The 18,212-nt window shown below is 37.5% G+C and overlaps 1 protein-coding gene across 3 annotated transcripts in view; it reads left to right on the top strand.

The window, feature by feature from the left end:
* LOC108709752 (FERM, ARHGEF and pleckstrin domain-containing protein 1) overlaps positions 1 to 18,212 on the top strand; it is a 116,246-nt gene that overhangs the window by 16,907 nt on the left and 81,127 nt on the right. For all 3 annotated transcript variants that reach the window (XM_018249871.2, XM_041584282.1, XM_018249870.2), the window contains exon 2: positions 15,275 to 15,474. In XM_018249871.2, the coding sequence (XP_018105360.1) occupies positions 15,304 to 15,474 (171 nt within the window). In that variant the 5' untranslated portion in view covers positions 15,275 to 15,303. The remainder of the gene's footprint in view (positions 1 to 15,274; positions 15,475 to 18,212) is intronic.

Here is an 18,212-nt window from a genome sequence, read left to right as displayed (position 1 = left end):
AAGTGCCGGTGGATCCGGCAAGAAACGCGTAAGTCAGCCTGCACACCCACCGCCAAAACCCTTATCTGTGTGTATGATGAAATAAAGCCTGAATCTTGCATTTAACGCTGTTGTCCTTGTGATGTCCTGGATCTGCGCCGAATACGCGAGAGCATGTTGAATTCTAACTTAAAATCAATGCATCTATTATATTTGCTGATGTTTAGTGCCTTGGTTAAAGGCATATTGGATAAATAATATTTGTAATTATAATATTTCTCATTCAGCTTTAATAGTAAGTATGATGTAAGCATTTTAATGTAGGCGTGATTAAAGCTGTCTGCATCTTTTACTAAATGCTGATAATGGTGGTGTGTTTAATTAGGTATCTCAAGAGTCTGAAGTGTTAAAGAAATGGGATGCCCCATGCAATAATCATCTTATCATGGAGAAACATGACATTTATTTCAACTTTCTTTTGATCTTTATATTGGTTTGCTGAGCAATAGGAAAAATCAAGCAAGCAGCCTTGACAGACCTAGATGAAATAGTATTAAGTTAATGTTTCTTTATGAGTTAAATAAGATTTTTTTGGCTCAGTCATGCTAGGCTTTTAGAAGTATCTATGGTGGTAGGGTAGTCCCATGGTTTGGGACTTACTATTTCAGAGAATTACACAGTTACACAGTTGGTTACCTCGTTAGGATGGGTTGAAAGAAGACCACAATCTATCAACTTCAACCCCTAAATGAACCCCATTGCACATATATACTAGGGATGAACCGAATCCAGGAATCGGTTCAGGATTCGGCCTTATTCAGCAGGATTCGGATTCGGCGAATACTTCTGCCCGGCCGAACCAAATCCGAATTTGCATATGGATTAAGATTACACTAGCCTTTCATATTATGTTTGTTCAAGAAATCATCCAAGCCACTCTTAATGGCATTAATAGAATCTGCCATCACAGGGCATTTCACAGTCTCACTGCCCTCACAGTGAGATGAAAGTTCAGTTCCTTGGTTTGTTGATCTTTTTTACGGGAACTTTAAATGGTTCCCCCCCCCGATATCTGTCTATAATGTCCTCTAATGTACTTGTGAAGAGTAATCATGTCCACTCATAAAAGCCTTTTCTCCAGAGAAACAACCCCAACCTTGACAGTATACTCTCTTATTTTAAATACTCTGTCCCTCATAACAGCTTTATTGCACGTCTCTCCAGCTGATTTGTATGTTTACAGTCTGGAGCACAAAACTGCACTGCATATTACCAGGCCTCACCTATAGAGTTAGAATTATGTTTTCATCCATCAAGTTAACTCTCCCTTTTTTAAGACAGTATTTAGGACACCCCCAGCACACTACCATTTAGTGTATAACTTGCATTTATGTTCTTTTTACCAAAGAAAATGACCTTGCGCTTACCAACATTGAACCTTGTTTGCTGGGCAGTTTTCATTTATCATACTCGTAATTAGTGATGGGCGAATTTATTCGCCAGGCGCGAATTTGCGCGATTCGCGGCCAGCGAATAAATTTGCGAAACGCCTGCGAAAATTCGCCGACAAAAAAAAAATTTTGCCGGCGTCGGGAAAAAATGGGCGCCGGCGTAAAAAAAGGGCGCCGTTTCGTGAATTTTTACGCCGTTTCGCGAATTTCGCTAATTTTTCGCTGAAGCAAAACGGCGCCAATTCGCCCATCACTACTCGTAATATAAGATAAGGTTACCAGATGATGTATAAATGAGAGCCTTCTAAAAATTTCACCTGGGAGGGCTAGTTGCATTTAACTGCAATTAGTGTAACACTAACTTGCATCTATTACAAGTGTCTCTTATTTTTTTCACTTCATCTGGTAATCTTTTTCTTTCAACTAGTCCAGCATTTAAATGTTTGGTTTGCTCTAGCGCCAGCAAAACCATCCTCTGATTGGAGCAAGTTATTCCTGTTCCTTTATTTTTGGGCTGCCACTTCCTTATTTACAGTGATACTATGTGTTTTTCCAATACATCATGACTGGTAAAAACTTCAGCGCAAGATTACTCCGAACTGCAACTATTGGAAGCACTACTACAGGCAGGCCCGGACTGTCAATCTGTGGGTTCTGGCAAATGCCAGAGGGGCTGCTGTATGGCTCCATAGAAAGTTACCATATAGTGGTCTGTTTGGGCTGGTAGGAGGCTGTTTGGGCCTCTGTGTACTTGGAATGATAGGGCCTATTTTGACTCCCAGTCCAGGCCTGACTACAGGGCTGTAAATAAGCCGCAGATTAACTGCGTGAGTGGCTTTAGTTCAAAGTAAGCGGTGCCATGATGACTTTGTAAGGACTTTAATGCTTAAATTACATGTTATAAAGCCCTCTCCCAATGTGATACAATGGTTGGCTAAGGGTCTGGCCACTTCCTTGCAGCGACTAATCTCCCAGATCTGCCTTCCCCTGCTTTACACCGGCTAAAATGTAAATCGTCCGGGGGCAGGCACACAGAGCACTTAATTTTCCGAAGTCGCCCGAAGTTTCCTCATGAGGCAATTATGGGTGTCTTCGGAAAACGAAGTTGCCGCGAAGAAGAGGAGATTTGTTGCCTGGCGACTAATCTACCTGAATCTACCAGTGTGGTCAGACCCTAAAGGTTCAGATTATTTGGCTCACCACTTGGTAGACTAGCAAATTGATCACGTATGGTCAGCATAATTACATTGTATGTTTGTTTTGCTGTAACATTTCAACATAAGAAAAATGTTTTCTAGAAATAGATAAAGGTATATACTAAAGATCAGGGAAAAAGAATATTGTGTTCATGTTTATGGTATACAAGTTTTATAGCCTTTCTTTTTTAACTATATTATTGAATATTTGTTCTCTATTATTAAGCATCACTTTAGCATATGATTGGTATTAATGAGAATCAAAATTACCAGACTTTTCCCTTTGAGAAATTACATTAATTATTATGCTTTGTGTCCCTAATCCACCCCGCCACATTCCACTGCAGAACACACATTTTAGAACATCATTAGTTTGTTATGGCAATTGTTTATAGAAATAAAGATGCACAATTGAAGAAAGATTTCTGAGCAGATGGGGCAATTGCTGGATAGGCTGGATATATCAAAAACTGCTTTCTGCAAGAAGTCTGTAATGTAACGTTGTACTGTTCTATGTTATGCATATGAATGCGTGAGTTTTTATATTTTAAGCTTAATGAAGATGTTTGTCATTCTATTTTAAGCAGTTATGAGGTATAATCATATGTAAAAGCCAAACATTTACATGTATTCAATATGTTTAATAACTTCATAGAATAGAGCATTGGTGCCCAAAAGGTAGATTAGGATTTACCAATCGACCTTTAGCTGGTGATCAGTAGATCTCAAGACACTGTCAACAAACAGTTGTCTAAAGAGTGGTGGTAAATGGAACATTTTCTTATTGGACCAGTGTTGTTAGTGGAGTACCGCAGGGCTCTGTACTAGGTCCCTTGCTTTTCAACTTGTTTATTAATGACCTGGAGGTGGGCATTGAAAGTACTGTTTCTATTTTTGCAGATGATACTAAATTGTGCAGAACTATAGGTTCCATGCAGGATGCTGCCACTTTGCAAAGTGATTTGTCTAAACTGGAAAACTGGGCAGCAAACTGGAAAATGAGGTTCAATGTTGATAAATGCAAGGTTATGCACTTTGGCAAAAATAATATAAATGCAAGTTATACACTAAATGGCAATGTGTTGGGAGTTTCCTTAAATGAAAAGGATCTAGGGGTCTTTGTAGATAACACGTTGTCTAATTCTGGGCAGTGTCATTCTGTGACTACTAAAGCAAATAAAGTTCTGTCTTGCATAAAAAAGGGCATTAACTCAAGGGATGAAAACATAATTATGCCTCTTTATAGGTCCCTAGTAAGGCCTCATCTGGAGTATGCAGTTCAGTTTTGGACTCCAGTCCTTAAGAGGGATATAAATGAGCTGGAGAGAGTGCAGAGACGTGCAACTAAATTGGTTAGAGGGACGGAAGACTTAAATTATGAGGGTAGACTGTCAAGGTTGGGGTTGTTTTCTCTGGAAAAAAGGTGCTTGCGAGGGAACATGATTACACTTTACAAGTACATTAGAGGACATTATAGACAAATGGCAGGGGACCTTTTTACCCATAAAGTGGATCACCGTACCAGAGGCCACCCCTTTAGACTAGAAGAAAAGAACTTTCATTTGAAGCAACGTAGAGGGTTCTTCACAGTCAGGACAGCGAGGTTGTGGAATGCACTGCCGGGTGATGTTGTGATGGCTGATTCAGTTAATGCCTTTAAGAATGGCTTGGATGATTTTTTGGACAGACATAATATCAAAGGCTATTGTGATACTAAACTCTATAGTTAGTATAGGTATGGGTATATAGAATTTTAATTAAAAGTAGGGAGGGGTGTGTGTATGGATGCTGGGTTTTCATTTGGAGGGGTTGAACTTGATGGACTTTGTCTTTTTTCAACCCAATTTAACTATGTAACTATGTAAATCACCCTCCTGTTTCATTCTTTTCATTCAGATATTTAATTTAATTTAAGGTTACATAAGAAATAGTTGTTTGTTAGTAATATTTTTAAGTAATGTTTTCCATGGAACAGAATTGTAACAACAACATCACTAAAAGTAGACCTTGCATTAGTAAAGTATGGGAACTCCTGGAATAGAGTAATAAGGATTCGAAAGTACCTTCAGTAAGCAGTTAAAGTTTATTGTCCAGCCTCCGTGTCCTTAAATTTCGTAGGAAAAGTAATTTATTTTTTCCAGGGCAGTTCAACAGGTAAACCAAGGTATAGGCTAACAATCACCAGTAACCTTTTGTTTGCCATCCCAGTGGCAGCCAGAAGCAAACAGGTTCCTGGTTCAAATCCCATGAGAGCCCTAGAGTTGGACACTGGAACAGACCCTGCTTAGTAAAAAAAAAAAAAAATAATGCGTACAGTTACCTTTAGACTAAGTAAAAGGAAACTTAGATTGGATCATGTTAACTGGTACTAGTGCTGTAGACCGATATAAGAAATATTTGTTTACTTGGGAGCCATGGATCCATTTTGAACCAAGTGCTCTCCTCTTGCTGTAGATTTCAGTATTTTACGGCACTCTTGACATCTCGCTCTGGGTTTTACTCTGTTTATTTCTTTTCAAGCTTACATCTGTTTAGAAAGACCCTAACCCTAAGATCCTCCTGTATAACCTTAAAACTGGACTGCCATCAAAATGATTATTTTTTTAAAAGGGCTTTTAAACCCATCCATCTTCTTTTCTATGGTAGAATTCAAATTCCAACACACTACTGTCTGTAACATTTGTATAAGGTGTGTATTTTGCTTTGAATAATTCTCAGCAAAATTAAAGGAACCTTTTGCCTATTTTACATTTAAAAACGGCAAAACGGTCTGCTTGTTAACCACAAATAAATTCCTTACATACAGCACTGCTTACATACAGCCATGAGTTGCCTGCAACCAGTCAGGGTCTCTATATACCAGAAGCAAATTGAAACAAAATCTTCACAAATCCTTTGATTGGTTAGATTGACTTTAAAAATCTCAACAATGGGATACATTCCTTGGATGGGGCAATCCTACCCTAACAATCTCCAACAGAGGTGTTTAAATGGGTAGCAGCAGATGAAACTGAGAATAATCCAAGCTCATGTTGTTCTGGCATGCCCAGGATAACGATGTAATTTTCATTTCAGAAAGTTCCCAAGAGGCTCCCAGTATTTCTTATTTAATATATGAAAAACAGTTTTTGCGCTACAAAATATTTCAGTAGGGAGTAACCTATATATTTTTGCTGCAATTTTCCTTTTTTTCCTCCATTTTTGTTTGTCAAATGAGTTGACATAGTCCCTGCTTTCCCGTTGCTTTTCTGAAATGTGTTGCCATAGCAACTTGGCATTGCTTCCAGCACACCCTCTGCCTACAATACAAAGGGCCGATCAGTGACGCTACCTGATAGTTCATGACTTGCTTTCCTGCCTTTGCATACTAATACTGTCCTTTCTTTTTGTTTTGCTTTACAGTGAAGGTTCTGGCAGCCTCTCTCCCTCTGTAAACTTTCCCACAATAGGGAGTTAAGGCAATATCTGATTCTCTTTTATTCAATGTAATCTGCTGAAATAAATGATACACCTGTTATATAACTGCGCATGTTTGTTCTTGAAACTTGTGTACAGACATGATTTTATTAGATTTTAATAAATGGCAGTTCTAAAGCTACTAAGCAGAGTAAACATGATCAAAGTGTTCTTATGAGTACTCTTCTAACTTAATTTTTTGCATTTTGAATGATATTTAAGTGCTGCTACTTCTTTTAGTGTTTCTGTGCTGGAAACCCAAGGTTTAATTGATTTGCAGGTGGCAAATTACCAGTAAAAAATTAAGAGGCCTCCCTTTCCCTGCCCAAACCACAACAGTCTCCAAATTGTGTCCTGTTTGCTATACCTGTGAAAAGAGAAAATATATAGGCAGCAATTTACAGTGACTACCATCTTGTATCACTTGTGTATTCCCCAGAATTTGCCAACCAGAAGTATGTACAGCTGAAATTAGGGTTGGGATGACTTAGACTATGTAAGTTCCTGAGTTGACTGTGAAAATCACATTGAGCAGCAGACGATAGCATCCGCCAACACCTTAGCAATTAGCAATCTGTTTTTTCCTATAGATATAATATATTTGGTAAATTGTCATCCCAGTTGTGTAGCAAGAAAAAATGCTCCCTAAGGGAGGGATATCTTAACCCTTTAAATGGCACACATCATACAGATTACAGCAGTGATTGCAACATGTTGCTCACCAACCCCTTGGATGTTGCTCCCAGTGGCCTCAAATCATGTGCTTATTTTTAAATTCCTGCTTTGGTTGCAAAAAAAAACAAACAAAAAATAAAAACAGATGTAATGCCAAACAGATCCATTGATTGTGTTTTCAGGTTCTCTTGAACCCTAATAGAGAAAATACAGTGCTACAGCAGGTACAGTTTTGTTGTATATTTATAATTATGGCCATTTAGAGAAAACAAGTTCAAAAACAAATCTCTATTACCCCAGTAGGATTTATGCTCCTTTGATACTTTACTTAGCTTCTCCAAGCACTCATTGATTATACCACCACTGGGTACATTTCTGTAAAAACATCTGCTGTTTTGACAACACAATAAAATTGATATTTTTATCCCAGCAGTGTTTAACAAAGCAGATATGAAGGTAGTAACTGCATGGGATTACATATACCTCAGAACTGTTGTCAGCACTACAAAATGTTTATGACCGTGTATCTGGTTCTTAAATGCATACTGAAAGAATATGTAATTCTAAACAACTTGACAATATACATTTATTACAAATGCTCTATCACTTTCAAGTTATTTGTATATATTTAATTGATGGTTTTTTTTAGATTGTTAGTTCTTTTGGGCAGGGACCTATTTTCCTCTTGTATCATATCAGTTCAGTGTGTACACCCATTTATTGTACAGCACTGTGGCCTATGTTGGCACTTATAAGTACATGTTTATTGTAGTACTAATGTTGAAAGAGTGTATGCCCCTTGTTAACCTCTAGACTGCATCCAATTGTATTTTATTTCTTTGAACGTGGTAGTTTTTAGTTTATGGTGAAGAGAACTTTTTTTGGAGGAGGTCTTTTTATCAAATGACACAGTTCTATTGTAAACTCTGTGTTTTCCCAAACAAACGCAGTAAACATTTAACAATCTCAGCTCAGGGGTTTTCTATTAGCACACACAAATCTGTTGCATCACCTCCCATACACTTTTGTTTTATACAAAGTGGGCCTTTATTTCAATTTCTCTGCAAGCCTGTGGGGACATGTATGATTAATTTCAGTTACAGTATATACAAGCTTCTCTTAGAATAAAACAAGGGCAGCTCATGGCAGGAAAAGGCAATGTCAGATAGCAAGCTGGCAATACAGATAGGTTCATTAAGAAATTTTGTACCTGAACTATCACACTAGTAACTAGATTATATTGTTTCCCTGTGAAAGGAAATATTGTAAAGCTCACAGGTGTATATAATACAAAGTATACACCCCAGGGTGTTGTTCTTTATGTCCTCATCCAACATCTTTGCAGAATTTTTCATGCACACCCAAGGCACAGGGAATGACATTTCAAGCACAAATGGAAGAATGAAATAGAAGAACATATCCCAAACAATGAATGGACAGGCATAGTCATGATTGCCTTTAAGACCCATTACTACTATTCATAGAAACTTGCACAGGGTCCTACTAAAATCACTGCATGCTAGACCTCCAAGTTTAAGGTTTAATGGATAACAATCCACTGCCTCTAAGTTATAAAAATCCTGCGTAAGATGTTCATTTTTAAATAATGGAAAGTTGGGAAATGGTCCTTCTAAAGAGTGGCCCCTAATGGTTCACAAGATTAACCAATTTGAAGGACTTAAAGCTAGGTATCTGGGCCAGTTCAGTAAATGTACTCTTTAAGGTGTGGCACTTTATATAATATATAATACTTAAACCATTATTCCAATGGGGAAAGGGATAAAAAGTTCTGCAAGACTGGGCTTTAGATGCAACCATTTGCTGATGTCTCTGCATAGACCCTCACTGTGATTTGATTATTGCCCTGGGGGAGAACCAAGTGTATTGTTTTTTGAGTTGCTTTCTTAACACAGGTCTCCATTTTTTTCAGTAGAATTACATGGGTTATTGTAAGCCATTTATGTGCTATGCTGTGTGCATTGAATACCAGACTACCAATATGAGAGGTCATTTGATCCAGCTTATTTCTCTGTTCTTGGTGTGGTATGATGGCTAAATTTGGGATTGGATGTGACTTACCCCATAACATGCATTTGAGGCCTTTACAGGATGCTGGTACAGAATGATCCCCATGTCCATTAATGTATTCCTAAATGTAACTTTGTAAAACTAATTCTAGTTGTTTATGACACTGTAAAAGTAGACCCTCTATGATACAATTCACAGCAGATATGAATTTATGTCATCCCATACTCTATTTTTTAATAAAACTTATTCATTGGCTTTGATTTGATCTGCCATTATTTGTGTTGTGCTTATTTGACTTTCAGTGACGATGCTTGAGCTGAGTGCAGGAATGCATTTACAAAGATGTGTTAATGTAGTCAGGCAAGTGAAATGTCTGTGAGCAGTGACGATTACTGGCTGGGGGCCAAGCACTGAACATTGAAGTTTTTGTCTGCTATGTTTCAAGTTTCTGTGCCTGTGGCAAGAGGGCAAGTTCTTTTCCAAAGTTGTATTGATTTGAAGAGGAAATCATTTTGTGGCCTCTTAGATAACCAGACTTTGTTGTTTTCTTGGATTTATGGATCCTCTAAGTCTATATGAGTACAATAAAAGAAGCATAATGAGTATTTTGCTCAAAGCTATAAATATAGGTTGCTGGATTCTATATGCCTTCAATCATCTCTGGAGATGTTCACATGTTAGTAATAAGCATAAAATTGATTGATTCATTATTTTTAGTAGTCTGCAGTAATATCTTGACTTAGCATTTTAGATTTATGTAGTACTACATGAAATAATATAATTAAGATCCATGTACAAGTTGTTCACCTTGTAGTGAATAATTATGTTTGCTTCCCTTCATCGACTGCCAGGCACACACTGGGTCAGCTTTTCTCTTGTAACTGACAAGTGGCATCACATTGACTCATCTAGGCAGCGCTCAATGGAAATTCAATGGAGAGCTTGTCATCCCATTCTGGTCAATTATCCCATTAATGTTCTAAAAAGTAAGTAGGGGTTTGGGACTAGCTGGGCATAACTGGTCATGGTGGATCATGGGCATGGCCTGAATGTCCCCAGTACTATATTTTTTTTTTATATTGGGAGGTATGTTATATGCAGAAAAAATGCATTTTATTTAGTCTCAGTAAAGATCAGGCAATCCAATCTTTTTATAACCAAGTCTCAATCTGCTTCTTAAACTTGCTTTGATCATTAGCCAACCCCAAATTATTGCAGAAATTGCCTTTGATATATAAGCCAATAACAATCCTATACAAGAATGCAAATAGTTCCCCCTCAATTTTTTATAGTAATGTCCCCATAAAGTGCACAATCCAGAATTAATTGCTGCATTGAGTGAAGCATTTAATGATGCTTATGCAAAAACAATTCTCGTTACTATGTAATTAAAGGGATAGTGCTAAACATACTTTTGCCTGTTTTAATAAAAAAAATTATAGCTTTTGATATTTTTTGCACTAAACAGAAATTGAAATTATTCCATGTTTGGTCCTTGCAAGATAGATGATACATTATTGGCATACATCTCCCTCTTGTCCCTCTTTCTCATGACTGTTTTGTTAGCAGGAGTCCATTATGTAAGAAGCAGGGGTCCCCAACGTTTTTTTACCTGTGAGCCACATTCAAATGTAAAAAGAGTTGGGGAGCAACACAAGCATAAAAAAGTCCCTTGGGGTGCAAAATAAGGGCTGTGGTTGGCTATTTGGTAGCCCCTATTTGGACAGGAGGCTCTATTTGGCACGATACTTAGTTTTTATGCAACCAGAACTTGCTTTCAAGCTTGGAATTAAAAAAATAAGCACCTGCTTTAAGGACCCAGAGAGCAACATCCAAGGGGTTGGAGAGCAACATGTTGCTCGCGAGCTACTGGTTGGGGACCACTGAAAGAGCATTATTTGTGCACTGCTAATCTAATTATCTGCTTGTAAGGCCAAACATGGAGTTTCCTGTTTGACTCAAGGAATTACAAAAATAACATTGATTTTATGAATTAAAGCAGTTGTGTTCAAAAGGTAGATGAGGATCTACCAGTAGACCTTTAGCTGGTGATCAGTAGATCTTAAGACACTGTCAACGACCAGCTTGTCTAATTCACCCTCCTGTTTCATTCTTTTTATTCAGATATTTATGTTAGGGTTACATAAGTAATAGTTATATATTACAATATACATATTCTTATAAATCAATATTTAAGTAATGTGTTCCATGAAACAGAAATGCTAACAATGCTTGTATAGATGTAGATCATAATGGGGCAACACCACTAAAAGTAGACCTCATTTTAGTAAAGTATGGGCACTCCTGATTTAAACAATAAGCAAAAAGTATGTCCTCACAAGCCTTATTCATTATACCAATGCTGAAAATTGGTTTACACTGCATTACATTATAATCCTATGCTGGTGTTAGGAAAGGTTTCCTTTTAGTGAGTGGTATCAGGTACTGTTTTTCTTTGTTAAAAAAAACAAAACATTTATACCTGTATTTATGTTTTGGAAGTTCAGATACTGATTACACATCTATTCTACATAATCTCAGATGAATGAGCTTTGTCAAAAGGGGGTATATTTTACATTAACTCCTGTATCAGAAGCATTACATGCAGAGATTATCAGAATAATTTATCAGTTTTTTTCTAAGTGAAAACAATGTATTTCAATAGGTGACAAATATATTGGAAAATAAAGTGTGGATAGGCTTTTGTTGTCTATTAAATCTTTGAAAAATGGCACTGCTGCACCCAACATCATTGAAAGCAGCCCCTTGAGATTTACAGTCTCTTTCTTCTATATAAACTACAATGCCTTGGGGTGCCTTGTTAGGTTTCTAAAGGTTTTAATCAGATCAGAAGCAATCTGTCTGGGGAATGGAAAGAGACTTAGCTCTCTGCTAAGTGAAAGATATAACTATACATAAACATGTGCATGTTGCACACTACATTCTTCATTTCATGTGGACAATGTATCAATTTCTAGAATGCTGCCTGCCTTAGGTATTGCTCTATCCTAGAGGGACTCCCTCCTCCCACCTTCTACTTCTCCCCTAGCTTGGGTATCATACAGGATTCGTCAGGAGGCACTGCCTTAGGACCTCATTGCTGGTTGTGCCTCCTGATGCTCTTTGAATGACACCCAAGTGAGGGGAGGATGACTATGTGTTGGATTTGTGATTTGGCGCCAAGTGCAGAGAGCAGCATTCCCCTGGCGTGCAAGTGTTTGGTAAGTGAGTGCTAAGGGGAGCACACTTGCTCCTACTAGGCTTGCCACATTTTTGTTTGGTGCAAAATGGGCGGAAGGTGGGGGGCAAATGACATCGGGACGGTGACATTGTGAGGTGGGAAAGTGGCATCGGGGGTGGTGCTGATGACATCAGTGGCGAGACTGATGACGTGGCGGCCAGCAATTGGCTGACCGCCATGTCTTTTAATTTAATGTCCTGTCCGGGTTTCCAAAAAACGGTGAAATCCGGACAGGTGGCAACCCTAGCTCATACGCAGGCCAGCCTGGCAGTAAACTGAATAGTTGGATGCCTTGCTGTCTCTATCATTTTGGATAGGACTGTTTTGATTTGAGAGTGCAGAAGTAAGGAGGAAATACAACTCAATTGCCAATATCCCATTTGTGTACCAATGGCCGATAGAAGTTTTGCTTTGGAAAATCCAGTTGCACCTGTATAACAAGTAATTTATTTTTAAATAAGTGCTGAATGTAAATACAGTTAATAAAGGGAAAGGCTATTTGGGGCAACTAATATTTCACAGGGGGTCTCTGTTTATGCTGTTTTTATAAAGAAAACAAGTTTTGTTCTTTACAGAGGTTGTTCAGTATTCAGTCATTGCACAATTTGTAGAAAATTCAGCCTAAGGCTAGGCCCAATTATAGAAAAATTTAATAATGGTGCAGAATGTAAAATATTTTACAATCATTTATTGGGGGTGTATAGTTCATCTTGTTGTTAGTGTTGTTTTTGTTTTTTTTTAAAAAGCATCTCAAATTTAATACCCAAATCACTACTATGAACCAAATTCACCAAGCTAGTGAGCTGCTCATATCACTTTCCTTAATTGGTCACATTCATTTAGTTTGGGGCATTGAAAATATCAGGTCTCAATTCACTTCTGCCACATCAAAAATGTAATATTGAGAGCAACTGTTTACAGTTGTAATAATTTGTCAGTAAGTGACCACAATCAATGACACCAGTGAATACAAATTAAAATGGTGAGAAAGTGAGCTTCGTAGCCAAATATGTTCCAGATCTGGTTTGGCTGATGTCAACTTTAAAGTGCTGTTTTTTTGTTAAAAGTGCTGCAGAGATAAACTTTATCCAAGGACAAAAATGATTCCTACCTAAGTTTTTTTTCCCTTCCTTGTTATAAATTATACTAACTTAAACATGGCTTTGGTTCCTTTCCTCCTGAATATCTGTGGGCATTAACTCTTCATGTAAAGTAAATAAGCAAATATATTAAATGAAATTGGCTGCCATTTGGAGTAGGGATGCACCGAACCCACAATTTTGGATTCTGCCGAACCCCCGAATCTTTTCCGAAAGATTTGGCCGAATACTGAACCAAATACAAAGGGGAAGGGGAAAATATTTTTTACTTCCTTGTTTTGTGACAAAAAGTCACGCAATTTCCCTCCCCGCCCCTAATTTGCATATGCAAATTAGGATTCCGTTCGGCCGGGCAGAAGGATTCAGCCGAATATGAATCCTGCTGAAAAAGGCAGAATCCTGGCCGAATCCCGAACCGAATCCTGGATTCGGTGCATCCCTAATTTTGAGATATCGGTTTGTCACACTGAGCTACAGAAAGAATGTAAGAAGCCTAAAAACAAGGTAAAGGTATTGGGCTATTGTATAGCACTGTCTGACAGAACAGAAATAGCATAGAAAACCGGAGAGTGAAAGTATATTTGCTTGTGTTTTTTAACAAGGTCCTCAGTCCATGGTTTTACCTTAATTGTTGCAATTGCATCCTAATAGGCTAGTATGTGCACACATCTGGCAAGCATATTGAGCCACAGAACTTCTCTGCCTTTACATAGAGACTTTTATTTTTATTCAAACTGAAAGCCTTTAATTTAGCAGAGGGTATTATTTTCTTAAAATACATGTAATTTGGTGTTGCTATAAAAAAAAGTTTCTGTTACTCTGTCCCTTGAAGCAATATGCTAACTAAAGACCATACACATGAACATTTCTCATAGGTAACATAAAAAACGAAAACATGTATCGCCTTTTACAATTGCACAATGTTTTCAATTAGTAATGAGTAAATGGGGAACACTTCTGACTGCAGGGAAAACACATTGTTTCTCAATTGTACAGGTACATGTTTTGCTCCTTTATACAAGGGCTGCCACATGGAGGCCCATTTATCAAAGGTTGAATTTTAGTGATTTTAGAGGTTTTTGAAACCAGGATTAAACTCTATTACTCTAAAACCACAAATGCCATAAAAGTTATTAAGAAATCCAAATCTAAAAAGTACATAGGAAAAATGCTGGACAATGCTCTATAAAGTTAGAAAACCTCTTGAATTAAAAGTTTTTTGGACAATTACTAGTGGGGAAAAAAAGCAGAAAACCTCTAAAAGTCTGAATGATTAATAATAGTCCAGTAAGATCAGCTCAGCCCCCATTGACTTTTGTTGGGAGATGATTTGCTTATCCATCTGTGTCTTATTTGCAGCACCAGTCGGAATCTGGTAATTTTCTGTTGGAGTCCTTCACATATCATAGGCTGATGGCCAAAACTAAGGTTGGGTGGTGCTGAAACTTCTGTTATAACCCATAAACTTGTTTTTTAGTAGATTTCCGTTACTTCTAATTGAAGGCATGTACGGAATCCACTATTTTGGATTCGGCCGAACGTCCGAATACTTCACGAAAGATTCAGCGGAATACCAAACTGAATCTGAAGCCTAATTTGCATATGCAAATTAGGGGTGGGAAGGGGAAACATGTTTTACTTGCTTGTTTTGTGACAAAAAGTCACATGCTTCCCCCCCCCCCCAATTTGCACATGTAAATTAGGATTCCGTTCAGTCAGGCAGAGGGATTTGGCGAATCCGAATCCTGCTGAAAAAGGCTTTCATATATAAAAATATATGTAAAATAAACAAGTCTGATATGTAACCAACATATTCTGCCAGCTGGCACTAATTGACCTTCAGAGAGTTTTTAGCTTATGTATCATTTTTACAACCTTTGGTCTGGATTGTTGGCAGACTAATTCTGAAACCTCTTCTTGTAAATGTCTCGTGCTGAGTTTAGTATTAAGATTCAAAATAGTGGGTACGAGGTTTTGTATCTACTTATTTTTTCTTTCTTAATCATCAGTTGTAATAAAAATGTATAAACTTTTGTCCCACCTGACAGACACTTCCTTAGCTTTCTGTTGATATTGCTGAACGACAATTTTATATTTCTATTTTATGATTTGCATTCTTAATGTGTTTTTTTTTCATTTTGCATCCAGCTGCAAAAGTAAGAACTGGTTTCCTGAACATGGGGGAGTCGGAGCAGAGACAAACGGCTGCTTCTCGATTAGGAGCTCCCGAAAGTGTTGGGATCAGCACACTGGAACATGGAGGCAAGCCGCCCTTATCACCACAAGGGAAAATCTATCCATTCAAGGTCCAGATGCTGGATGACACCCTGGAAACCATTGAAGTTCCAGTAAGATATTTAAAGCTATGCAAAATTTATGCCAAATATCATATCCCAATATAAAGCCATCCCATCTGTTTCTCGTTCAGAGATTATCCCCATCTCTCCTGGTTCATAGATGAAAATCGATAAAATACAGTAGTGTTACGTACTAATATACTGTTATTGGATGATTCAGGCTTAAAAAATCCACTGTGACTTTTCTACACTTTATTATGACTGATCAGTTAAAGTAGTACACTAAGAAAACACTCCAATCAAGTAGGCAAGATAAAGTTGGATGCCACTTTCTGTATGTATTTTATATATAATCATAAGGCCTCTGTCACATAGAATAGTTTCACGTCTTTTTTCACGAGTTTATAGCCTGGAAATGGACACAAGAGCAACTTAAGTCAAGGACTGCGTAAAACAAATTAGTCCATGCTGATGCTTTAAGGTGATTTCCACAGGTAAGCTGCTGACTTGGTCCATTTACAGCTTTTATTGGCAAAACCACTGGCAGGATAAAAAAAAAAAAAAAAAGATTGATGTCAGAATCGCTTTAAGTCTGTGTTAGGGATGCCGGTGAAAGAATGGAAACATGGAGGTGCTAATCTTTGGCCAGTGCATCTTTTTCACAAAAGCAACACTGGGCTAGATCCATTAAATTTGACATTCTTTGTCCCCTTTAATCACAATGGTCACAGATTTCTGTGCATATGTGTGTAAAGAGATAACTCCATTACTTTCCTCCACCTACTTCTGTTCGCTTTATGTTCAACTGTACACCCAGGTATTGGCAAGTTTACGCAATGTTTATGTGTGATTTACAAAACATGTTTGTTGCCCAACCATTTCATTTGTCCCATAATCTATAAGTTATTGTGTGTGTTTTAGTATGCTCACTAGCCAAATATCATCTGTTTGTAGGACAAATGTGACCATGTAATATGATCACCCTATGACTAAATGTAAAGCAAAAGCTGCGAAAACAAGCTTAAAAATTGCACCAAACTAGGAGCAACAAACCATATGCGTTTGTAAAACAAGCAAAGAGAACACTACAAAGTGGAAACATAACATCCTACGTTTGTTAAGGGTAAATATACTAGTAGGCAGACAAATTTTAGCTAGCCCAGCTGAACAAACAGACTGCAAATGTAAACTGATAAACAGCACAAGTGGTTTGTCAGCAGGCCAGCTCTACTTAGAGCTGTATCATCATTCTTTCAGTAAAGAAATCAGCTACAAGTTCATAAGAATAGCCACAGGATGTATTTAAATCATTATTCCTATTTTATTTGGCGTGGCAGCTCTCAGCAGCTGGATATAAAGTTTAAATATGAATTATTTTTTAATTCACTATGTATTTTGCATTAAAAAAAGTATCGCTATATGCTAATAGCAACAGTTAAAAAAAAAGTTAGACTAGAATCAAGTTCATGTTCTTCACGAGTCTGTTCTGCCATATGTTTTGCTGTAGCACTGGCCATAGTTACTCTTGTAACATGTTATTTTATTATTTTTAGCTAATCCCTTTTTAAGCACCCGCCAATGATGTACTGGAAGCTGGCCACACATGTGTTAGTTAGGTTGTTTGGCTGGGTCTCCAGAAAACCTAATGTGTTTGCCCATTTTGGCCATCACAGGCGCTGTATATGGTGTCTACCAGTAAACGTTTAGCTGATGATCAGTAGATCTGTCAACAAACGGATTGTCCAAATCACCCTCTTATTTCATGCTTTTCCTTTAGATATTTATTATTATTAAAGTCACATAAGAAATAGTAGTTTGTTAAATATCAATTTCATCATAAATCAATATAATATGTAAGTAATATTTTCCACGAAGCAGAATACTAACAATGCTTTTATGGATGTAGATCATAATGGGACAACATCACCTTGCATCAGTAAAGTATGGGAACTCCTAGTCTAAATCTTAGTTATAATATTTTGTTGGTTTTTTGTAGTTTCTGCATACTCAAAACCCCTATCTTAAAGTGTGCCTGTATTGACAGGTGCAAACAATGGGGGTTTCTTTTTTTGTCCTATTAACAGATTTTAAATGTTTAGGGTAATTAGGCTAATTGCACTTTAAGGTTTATGATTTTTTTTTATTTAGTTCTCTTTTCCAGGTTATTTTTAAGTTAAATTGTTCTCCACCTCTTGCATGCATTTTATTTATTGCTGCTAGTTATTTGGACTGCACTAAAAATATACCTATTAAAGGCTACAGAACTGATGATTTTATCAGCACTGTTTTAATGTATATAGCTTTTATAAAACATTGTTTTTAAAGTTAAGACCTTACAGCAAGTTTTATTATTGGTATAGTCAATCTTAGGCTATTGGCACACTTGACATTATTGCTGCCTTTTTCCCCAAGGTTTTTTAAATTGACCTTTTTTTCCAAACATTTTTCCAAAAGTTTAAACCAAGTCATACACTGGGAAATATTAGCTGACATTTTTCTGGGGATTGGCCAGTTATCTATTGGGCAGGTTTAAAAATCCCATTGGGTGAGGCCTCCAAAAGCTGTAATTTGTCATCCTCCAGTTGGTCTGCATAGGCCCCTAGCATCAACCCAACAGATACAGCAAAAATCTTCTTGATTAGTGTAAGGGCCCGAAGGCACAGTTGAAGTGAGGACCAAGGAGGAGACCAGACCAGATTCGCAGTACAGGAAGGGTTTATCAAGAGAGTAGTCAGGAAAACAGGCAATGGTCAATTCAGGCAGCAAACAAACAGGATCGATATAACAGG

The sequence above is a fragment of the Xenopus laevis genome, chromosome 2S (assembly GCF_017654675.1).
Source record: "Xenopus laevis strain J_2021 chromosome 2S, Xenopus_laevis_v10.1, whole genome shotgun sequence".
In the NCBI taxonomy this organism is placed as follows: Eukaryota; Metazoa; Chordata; class Amphibia; order Anura; family Pipidae; genus Xenopus; species Xenopus laevis.
The sequence above is the reverse complement of the archived record's forward strand: the minus strand, read 5'-3'. Positions and strand labels throughout refer to the sequence as shown.